General features: G+C 41.9%; 1 protein-coding gene across 3 annotated transcripts in view; it reads left to right on the top strand.

The window, feature by feature from the left end:
• ATAD2 (ATPase family AAA domain containing 2) overlaps positions 1-10,929 on the top strand; it is a 98,937-nt gene that overhangs the window by 1,233 nt on the left and 86,775 nt on the right. For 2 of the 3 annotated variants that reach the window (XM_034763559.1, XM_034763557.1), the window contains exons 2-4: positions 7,313-7,455; positions 8,625-8,674; positions 9,826-9,988. In XM_034763559.1, the coding sequence (XP_034619450.1) occupies positions 7,313-7,455; positions 8,625-8,674; positions 9,826-9,988 (356 nt within the window). The remainder of the gene's footprint in view (positions 1-7,312; positions 7,456-8,624; positions 8,675-9,825; positions 9,989-10,929) is intronic. The other variant, XM_034763558.1, reaches the window with a different exon arrangement.

Here is a 10,929-nt window from a genome sequence, read left to right as displayed (position 1 = left end):
TGAAGTCGAGGCCACTGCAGTGAGATGTTACTGTGGTGGGTTGTGCAGACTAACATGTAGTCAGCAATGAAAGTTTTAAATTTTCTTAACTGTCATCATTCGCCTTCAGATTTAACATTTTGCATAAATCAGTGAGGGCAAATCATAGCTTTACACAATGACTGAAGCTGCTGGAGCACAAAGTTGTAGCATCCTAAAAAGTAGCAGCTTGCTGAACCCATCTGAATTTAATTCATCTCCATATGGGAGAGAGGGGAAGGATTCCCTGCTCGGGAGGGAACTGCTAAGAAAAGACCTGAGCCTCTTTTCTAAAAGAAAACTTCTGGAAATTAGGGAGGGTAAATCTTGTCAGTTCCAACTGAGACAAATGCACAGGCATATCCTGCCTCCTCTGAACACAAACTATATAAAATATGCCCTGCACTAGTATTCTTCCCAACCCCCCGTTTCCCCCCCCTTATGTCTCACATCCCAGAGCTGGCCATGCTCATCCTGGTTTACCTATTAAAAACAATTAGAGTACACATAGAGTACAGTAACTCCTCGCTTAACGTGGTAGTTATATTCCTAAAAAGTGCTACTTTAAGTGAAACGATGTCAAGCGAATCCAATTTCCCCATTATAATTTATGTAAATAAGCAGGGTTAGGTTCCAGGATTGGATTCGCTTGACATCGTTTCACTTAAGTAGCACTTTTTAGGAATATAACTACCACGTTAAGTGAGGAGTTACTGTACTTCAATTGCAACTTTCTCACTCCCATATCAGCCTGTGATGGACTTTTACAGCTGCTGCAGCAATATGTTCTGAGTTGATTACTTAGAGACCCCTTCACAGGTAACATTGAAAAGTTAAGGGATTATTGTGGGGAATGATGTGTAAGCATGGTTTATTCTAAATAAAAGATCTAAGCTCTTTATCGGTTATTCAGAATATAGCTGTTTGAAACCGAGAAAGTCATTTGGTCAGAAAGTTAAACTTGGTCAGATAGTTAAACCCAGATCTGTCCCTCTGTAAATCCCTCTGGAATCCCTTAAATGTTGCCATATCCACAGTGAGAACATTAGGTGTCTCACTGGTACATGCTTCAACTGGAAAGGAAAATAACCAGCGTGTGAAATTCAAATGTCCAAAACTACTTCACAACTAAATGCCTTTCCCACTTAAGGTGTACGTACATGTATACCAGAATGTCATGTCACTTCTGAAGTGCAAAACAAAGGATTTTTCAGTTAATTGCAGAATAGTTGTAAAGCTTCGTATTTGCATAATTTAAAAGCAGAACTAAAATTTAAACTTTCCCCAGCAGAGTGAGTACGAGATCAGCCCAGAAGGAACATTTGGGAGCTTGATGTTTAAAGGGATTTGAAGTGCTTAATTAAATTCCAGGATCACTACTAGTTAGCAAAACATCACAACAGAATGAAATTCTAACTTGTATGTTAGAACTTAGTTTTAGAAATGTTAGGCCTCTGTGGATTAGTATCTTTTGAAAACTAAGTTCTCAGTGGGGCATTCCCTGTCTCCATAACAGGTGGAGGCAGAACAGATCTTTGCTCTGAGCCTGGGCTTTGTACTGTCCTTCGGGAGGAATTCTCCAGAATTCTCTGCCTCCAAGCAGCACACGTGAGATTTCAGGTCTCCCTTTTAGCAGAGCTTTCGCAGGACTTTTAACAAACTGTCAGTTTCTTCAATGGCTTCAAGGCTTTTTTTCCCTCAAAACTTCTAAACTACAAAAAACAAAAACAAACCCCCAACCTTCTGACTTTCTGAGGTGGGTTAGAAAGACAGAATCTCTTCTCCCCATAGAAATGGCAGTCATAGACAGCAGCCCCAGGAACCCAGGTTCCCAGATGGCATGCAGCCAAGGTCCAGGCAGACACAGTTGAGCAGGCTCCAGCAAAACTCAGCATGGGAGCAAGATCCATGCTGAGATAGTTGAGCAAGTTGCATGAAAGCTGTGTTCACTGAGACCAGGCCATCATTAGTGGCATGAAACTCGAGGTAAGGTGTTTGTGATGGTAGTGGGGGTGTTTTGTTTTTCCCCAGAACCTCCCTCCCATGCATGGGATCCTTATTCTCTCAGTTTGCAGAACAAGCAGGAAAGCATCACTTGGGCCTCCTGAATCTCAGGGGAAGGCCAGGTCCCTCAGAACAACCAGGAGGAAGAAATTCCTGCTCCCAGCCATTACATAGGCCATGTCCATTCTGTTGGTTCCGGCTAATGGGAGCTGTGAAGCCAGCACTGGGCAGAGGCAGTGCGCAGAGCTGCCTGGCCACACCTCTGCCTAGCAGCTGAGCAAGGGGATGTCCCTGTTTCTGGGGAGTCCCCCAGGTAAGCTCTGCCCAGAGCCTGCCTCACCCTGTCCCCTCCCACACCCTAAGTCTGCTGCTGCTGGAGGGGAGGAGCAGTGGCCCAAGACTGCTCCAGCAAGTGGCTGGTGCGTCTGGTGCAGGGGCTGTCTGAGCTGCCCCTGAGCCAGCTGCTGCAGAAGTCAGGGAACCCATGACAAACGCACAGCCTTACTAATGACTCATTTGTCTCCAATGGCTCTGGTTCGTTCCTCATTCTGTGCAGTCAATCCCCACTCTAACAAGGAGTCCGGTGGCACTTTAAAGACTAACAAATGTATTTGAGCTTTTTATCCACGAAAGCTTATGCCCAAATAAATTTGTTAGTCTTTAAGATGCGACCGGACTCCTTATTGTTTTTGTGGATACAGACTAACACAGTTACCCCCTGATACTTAATCCCCACTCTGAATCACTTCACTCCATCCTGCTGATTTCTTCCCTGTTCTATAGGCCTACCTCCTCTCCCCTTCCAGTGATCCTATAGAAGGTCATGAAGTGGCTACTATTTTTGTAAGGGTGACAGTGGGATACATGCAGACTCTCTCAGCCCTGGTCAAGTTCCCTCTGCTGGACACTTGGCAGGCTGCTCTGTTTGGACTCACATGTAGGGCCTGAGTTGTCTTATGCTCCCTTTTGTCTGCACAGGCTTAAGTCACCAACTCTGGTTCCAGACTTTCTGGCATATTTCCAGCACACAGACTTCTAATCCTTCCCTAGGAGTGGGAGCTGATGGTCCAGCTGCCATTGGCCCTGTGAACCAGTGCTGATCTCCCCTCAGCACTTTAGCATACCCTTTTCCAGAGCTCCATTCTTGTGGATACTCTGGCTTCTAGTTTACTTCTTTGGAGATGCATGAAAGTTGAAGCAAACAGACACAAGCTTTTCTAGAAAGATTTCCAAAACCAATCACTCTTTACTTTAGACAGCACAAGAGGATTTTTGGGGTCCCAACCCACAGTTTGAGAACTGCTGAGCTAGATACCTCAGACTTTCAACCAAGTTTCTCAGTGCTAAGCATGAAGGGGGAAGGCAACTTTACAGATGCATGTGTAGAAAATGAAACACCAACCTCAAAGGTGAAAAACTGTAATTCTTCCTCAACTGTTTTGAGGAAGTGATTAAGGTGGATTGGGAATTCCTTATCAAGACCTACTTCTACTGAAGGTTAAACCTGCTGTGGCCTCCTTAGTAAAGGGCATAGTCATACCAGCTGAAGTGTTCTGCCAAACCACCAGACAGGCAAATAAGATCTTCAGTTCTGAGACTATTTGTAGTGATCTAATTGTAGAGGTCTGTGTTCAAATGGGAGGCCCGTGAGCTTGCATAAAAAAGCCTACATAAAATCTTCTTTAAACTAGATTTCCCTAGCCTACTTTTCCAAGACTGATGTTTCACCAGACTCTGATTTGCTGTGCATTTAAAACTCCCAAATACATGACCCTGAGGAATGCCATAAGTGAAAGGGAAATGTGTCTGTTCTTGTCTGGATTACAGGGCACAGCAGCCATTGCTAAAAGCCTTCTGAAGCATGGCTTTGAGTGAACAAGTGGAAGGGCCAGTTACAGCCCTCACAAAATTGTAGCAGCTAAGTTATTGGCCAAGACCATCTTTAATTCAGGAGAGAGACAGAAGATAGGGTATGATTTGCCAAACGTTAGCACCCCTCCTAAGATAAAAGGCTCAGATTCAACTCCAGGTTATCGTTGTATGGATTCTCAGCATAATTCTAGCTTTGTATCTAGCCTGTAATTACAACAAATCAGTATATAAAGAACTTCATCAGAGGTCCAGTACTAGCATCTTTGGTGAATTAATTCTTAATTATTTAACAGCTATGTGATGTTGGGTCCAGATAGAAGACCTTGTGCATGGGGAACATACCTAGATTCCATTATGATGTGGGGCAAGGCAAGGTGGGACATGTAGCTCAAGAAGTAGACATGGAGTATAATCTGTCTTGTACTATAGACTGTCAAGTGCACCCCTCCACTTTCAGCAGATGACTCTTCAGGAACGTGGTATGGATGGATGTATACCATCTTCCTGAAGAGAAGCAGCCTTGTTCGATCCAGAAGTGGTTGCTCTATTCCTCAGAGTTCTACACCAAGAAAGAAAATCCAGGCCAGCTGGCTCAGCAAGACGCACTTAGAACCAGGGGAATGCAGTCTAGATCATTTAGCCTTTTGTTGGATCACAGACGAGTTTGAAAGCCTGTTAATCAACCTATAGGCATTTAAATCCAGCTTGGGGGAAAAAAAATCAAGAGGTACTACATGAGAGTACATGATCCATTACATGCATCCAACGAAGTGGGCATTCACCCACGAAAGCTTATGCTCCAATACATCTGTTAGTCTTAAAGGTGCCACAGGACTCTGTTGCTTTTTACATGAGAGAGAGAGACACCCAAAATCAGAGGGTGATTTAATCTCATGAAGTTGGCAAAAAGGCCTCTGTCAAGAAGTATAGGCCTGCTCTGCAGCGTCTCCTACAGGTCGCTGGTGACACTCAGTCTTTCACAGTCTCGCCCTCTCTAGGCAAATAAGGCTACCTCTGAGAAAAACTGTAAGTTGTTCAATGCTGAATATGAACTCCAGCCTCCTCAGCTATTTCCTCAGCCCTCTTTCCTGTAGAAGGGTGGGAGGATTCCCAGGACTCTTCTCCTGGGCCATAGTCTCTTACAGCTGCAGGCTGCTCCTTAAGGGAGCAGTTTGCTCCATTTTGGCTCAGCCTTCCTTAAGCAGCTGGACATAAACTCCAGCCTCCTTGGCTATTTCCCAGCCTTCTTCACTGTTGAGGTGTAGGGGCTTCACAGCACCCTTCTCCTCGTGTAGTCTCACCCAATTCCAGGCTGCTCCACAGAGTCTCCTTCTAGAGCTCAGGTTTTGCTGAGTCAGCCCTGAACTGGTCCTGACTGGATTTAGTAGTACTCTCCAGCTGCTGTTGAGCTCCCAGCTATGCTTATTTCTCTTCCTGTTTCATTCCTCACAGCAGGAGTTAATTTCCCTTTCCTAGAAGGCACTCATCCCATTATTATAAGACTCAGATGCCCTCCTCCTAGGCCTAATCAGTTAACAAAACTGGGGTGTACTAATAAGGCACAGATGCACTTAGCCCTAGCTCACCCTTAAGTGCTGGTCACTCTGTGACTGCCTCCTTTATTCCTTTCCCCCGTTAGTCACTGAAAGTAAGATAAAGGAGATTATATTCATGGTGGCCTGTTCCTTCATAATCACCTTCTCATTAACTCAGGTCTGGGGTCTCAGACCTGAACTAGATGTAACTGGAACTGCCACTCAAACTCATGCACACACAACAGAGACCTATCCTGAATAGTATCCACTAACCCATCAGCTGGGAAGCTCAGAGCAAGGAGCTGTAGTTGTTTGTTCTAAGAAAGTGATTAAAAAACCCTCCTAGCATCTCAGACATTGTGAGTCTTCTGAAGTTTTGATGTTGGTGTTACAAAGGACACCAATTAGCTAAAGCAAAGGACATTCTATTTTATTTTATAAGGTGGCCTGACCCTGGGGCTAAAGGTCAACATTTCTTAGAAGGCCAAGTCAGCAAGGCATATTGCATTATAAGAAAGCAACCCCTCATCACCATCACATAACACATTCCTGAAGATCACCACTCTTCTCAGTGCTCTGGCAATATGCATATTCGTGTCATGATCTTGATCTGTGGCCTCTGAGTCCTAATAAAACCATGTACGTGGTAGGTCTCTTTCTGACTGAAAATAAGTTGCCTGCTCACCATCTCCTTGTCCAACTGGGATTTCAGAGCTTGGTATGCTCTCAATGAAACATGAGTCAAATTTTCTGTCAAAGATGGTAGTTCTGTGAACTAACCAGGCCTCCTCCACCAAGGTGTCCACAGTGTCATATAATATGAAGTAGTAGTATTGCTCTTCTGACTGAATCCAAACATCCTCAGAAAGTAGAAGTGCATAAGTTAGATGTGCCTATTTATTCAGTGTCTCAGGTACAACTTCACATGACTGTGCATTCTGAAAAGAGCAACAGTTTTGTGAGCAGAGATCACACATCTTATGAGGAGGCCTGGAAGGCTACCACAGAGACCTCCATCCACACTTCTGTAACATGAGACATCCTCATCCCTGCAGATTCAGTGTTTTGTAGAAGGCTGTTACAAAACAGCGTGTTCCAGTAACCCTTAATGCATGGGTAAATTGAATTCTCCCTTGGGATGACCTACTGTGTTCTATATCCCATAGTGAAGACTATGCCATGGAAGGGACTGGGAAAATTCTGTGTCTTACCTGTGAATTTTCATTCTAGGACCCTCCGTGTCCAACAGTCTGACCCTCGGAGGATTGCATTACGTCTAGGGTTTCTTCTGGCTGTTGCTTCCTTAAGTATTTTGAAAAGGAAGAGGGTGTTCCTCCAGGAAATCCCTAAATTCCAAGTCAAGGCTCTGCTGCAAATGGTTTGAATTGACTAGTACTGAGGCCTGGTCTACATTTAAAAATTAGATTGACCTACCTATGTTGCCCCAGGCTGTAAAAAGTGGTAGGTTCATCTAACCCCCAGTGTAGATGCAGTTAAGGTCGATGGAAGAATTCTTCTGTTTACCTAGCTACTGCTTCTCTGAGATGAGGATTTTTCCATCGATGGAGTTAATCCCTTCTGGCAATATAAGAAGCGTTTACGCCATAGTGCTACCGCGGCATAGTTGCGCTGCTGTAGTGGTGACATACTCTTAGTATTTTTCCATTTTGGAAGCTATCGTTCTAGAGGGTTCTTCCCAAGGAGCAGTCTTAAACCCAGGCTCTGAATAAAGATCATGGTGATGTAAAATACTCCACTGTGAATACTCTCTGACTTGGAGGGTCCTAGAATGAAAATTTGCAAGAAAAAAGTAATTTTCCCATTTTACTAAATGTACATGCTTTAACTAACTAGAACATTTTCTTTTTCATCTATCTTCCTAGGAATTTTCTTCTGGAAAAGCTGAATGTTTTACTGGACGTTCCTTAAGACCAATGAGAAAAAGTAACCTGCACTCTTCAGACTCTAGTTTTGACAAAAGTATGGAAATGTTAAGTGAGAATGTTAATGGAAGACACTTTACAAGGTAACTGCTCTCTTTCCATGTCTCTTAATAATCACTGTTAAATTGAAATCTAGTCACTTAAAGCTGGGCAGGAGTAAAAGTAATTTAAAGTTCCTAGATCGTCTTCCTAATTTTTGCTCTTTTTACAAACAGGTGCTTTTTTGGGGGGGAGGGAGGAAGGAAGGAAGGAAGGAAATGTCTCTCTTCCATTGCTGTGTTAAGAATCTCTGCAAACAGGGAAAGGTGGAACTAATTATACACAATGTTATCCTGCACATAGCAAAAGAAAATAAAGATACTATTTTTTTTAAATCCTCTTCTTATGGTAATATTAACTGTAATTTGAAACAATGATAGGTTAATTTTTCAGACATAAGAGTGGTATATAAGATGATGGTGTCCCTTTAATTTTAAGGTGGGAGACCTTTTTTTTTTTTTTCTTTTTTTTTTTTTTTTAACAGTCAAATGTTTAACTTTCTGAGGAAAAATACTTTCAGTGGTGAAGTTTTTTGTCTTCTCGGCACATTTTGTGTCCTTGTCGGTGGCTGAGAATAGACTTCCCCATTTACTAACAGCAAGTTGATTTGGCTTATGCATTCCTGCCTAACTGGTTCTTCCATCTACTTTCTGATCAGTTTATGCTTCATTTGAGCAGGGAATGGAGCTATATAAGGATTGAACAATGCTTTATTACATTTTTACAGTTAAAACTAAAAAGGAATAGAAAAGATGAGTATACCATGGCCAAGTGAATTTTAATGTTCACTTCAGAAATAACCTTACAATTGAATAACTTAATTTTTTTTTTGCCTGTAACTACTGTTGCTTATATAAGGAGGGTGTACTAACTCTGCCTTACCTACCATAGTCAAGCCAAGAAAAACTCCAGTTATAGATGTATGCTTCACATACCAGTCCTTTTTTTACTTTAGAATTGGTTTTTCAAACTTTAAAACTTCAGTGGGGCAAATCAATGATCTCTTTTCAAGTCTGGAATTACAAATGCTCTCTCAGACCTATGTATGTGCATACAGTACCCAGATCCTTTTTGTGGTCTTTGGGCCCTATAAAAATAATAGATCTTTTGTCTGCATAAGACGGTGTTTTAAGCTAGTGAAATCTAGAACTTGATACCCAAATAGATTAAGCAGGTGCAATAACTCTTTTATATTTCTCCTTTCTTTATATAGGCAGTTGGCTAAGCTGCAGGCTGACCAAAAAAATGAAGATTGTAAAGCAGGTAAAGGAAGAAAATAAAAATCTTTCCAGTTTTTAGGTAGTGGTAGGTTTTAAACAAAAACAGACATTTTAACTCGAATTGTTTCACTTGAAATCAATTTGCAGTGCTGAATAAATTAAGTGTTCTTAGCTCATTTTCGGGCAACTAACTTTAATAGCAGAACTAAAATACACTGTATGCAGTATTGCATCAGTCATTGAAAGTTACTGATTGGACAACACTAGGGTGTCAGAATTTTATATGCAACCTGATGATGATGATAGAAGCCAAGAACAATACTTGGAATATGTAAAACTCTAGGTTTTGCAATCAACTCCTCATTGTTTACAATAAATTGGTAATCCTATAATTAAAACCTGTGAGTTTATAATCAAGTTTAGGTTTTGTAAAGTGTTTTTGATCTAAGGTGATTATTTTGTGTAGAATTTTAACTGTGTGGTACAGTAGTGATTCTCACTCTGTGTGTGTGTGTGTGTGTGTGTGTGTGTGTGTGTGTGTGTGTGTGTGACTATTTTAAAAACATGCCTTTTTAGTGTGAGGTTAACGATGCCATGTATAAATGTTTGCCAGGTTTTTCAAAAGTGACTTGAGATTTTGAGTATGTCTGTATGTGCGTGCGCAACTTTAGACAAATTAAATCTTCTGAAAGCATGAACATTGACCCTCTGTATATCTGATCCCTTTTAATCTGTCAAGTTGAGTACTCAAAGATTTACACACCCAAAATAGCTAGTTACTTGTGAATAGCTTGCCTCCGGTATTTATATAGATATTTGTATGTTACAACTTTGTATAAATCAGTGAAGGAAAACATCTTAAAAGTAGAATATGTAGACTAAAATCGTGCACAGTTGTGTTTTGCAAGATAGAAATAATTATTCCAGTTTGCTCTTACCTAGAATATAAACTGCATACTTATCTTGGCTGGTTACGTTTTTTTAAAATCTGTTAGAGATATAATTTGTATCTGAGTGATTTTAAGTATAGAATATAATGGGTAGAAGTACTTTCAACTTTAAATTAAAATACGTGATAACAGTAACAATCATGTATTTAAACTAACGTCCAACACTAGTTGATTTTTGCAAGATTTTTTTTCTCCATATCTGAGGGAAAATATGTTCTTTAATATTGTATATTTATAAACATAGTAATTCCAGTCACTAGATCTTTGAAAACCAGAGCTGATGTGAAAGCCGCTGAACAAGTCCATGGAGAGAGTGGGGATGTGGAGGTGCGTCGCAGTTGCAGAATCAGGCGAAGCCGTTACAGTACTACAAACCAATCCGTTTTGTTTGACAAACTTATAACGAAGTAAGTGTTTTTCTGTCTTTCAGAGATGGTAAAATGATTCCTAAAGGCTTACTTACAAGCATGTGCTTGAGTACCATGGTGGCTAAACTTATTAAAAAAGTTTGCCAAAAATAAATTAACTATGAAAATTCTTTATATATGTTCCTACGGCGCTGCTGAGTTCCAGGAGCCTTCTATAATGCAGTACCTATTGGACTGCACAGCCACCTGCTCACAGCATCAAGTGTTCAGAATCAAGCTTATAAAAGGACCATGTGGTCCCAGCCACATCGTTTCCTTCCTGCCTCTAGTCAATTGTAAATAGTAGGGCCTTTCTTCCCTGTTGGGATAACTTTTCTTGACCTGTAGTTGTTAGTATTTTTAGACGTTTTAATTTAAAAATTTTATTATAGTCTTCGCTGTTGTGCAGCTAGGCCAATTTGACCCTGGTTTTAGCCCCTGGAGAGTTATGACTAATCCAGTCTTCAAAGGTCTACCAAGACTGAGTTCAAAGGTGTGTTTTATGTCCTTAGAATCCGATGCATATATCTTTTGTTTAATTTGCTTTGGAGACCCTGTTCCTGGATTGTTGCTTGATGTAAAGCCTGTATACCTCTAAGCCAGTGGTTCCCAAACTGTGGGGTGCACCCCTTAAGGGTCATGGAGGAACGTTTGGCGGGGGGAGACACAGCAGGCCTGGGCCAGCCTCCTTGGGTGTGCAAGGAGGGAGCTCTGCCCTGGCCCCTGGCTGCGGCCTCTGCCCTGCCGCGGCCTCTGCCCGCTTACCCTGGCTGCAAGCCCTCCTTTTCACATCCCCAACCCCAGGAGCCGTGGCCCTGCTTCAGGCCGCGGTTCCCGACCCCAGCTCCAGAGGAAGGTGGATTCGGACAAGGGTAAGGAGGGGGTGCAACATGACAAGTTTGCGGATCACTGTTCTAACCCTTGCTTACAGGGTGAGGTGG

The sequence above is a fragment of the Trachemys scripta genome, chromosome 2, assembly GCF_013100865.1.
Source record: "Trachemys scripta elegans isolate TJP31775 chromosome 2, CAS_Tse_1.0, whole genome shotgun sequence".
Lineage (NCBI taxonomy): Eukaryota > Metazoa > Chordata > Testudines > Emydidae > Trachemys > Trachemys scripta.
The sequence above is the reverse complement of the archived record's forward strand: the minus strand, read 5'-3'. Positions and strand labels throughout refer to the sequence as shown.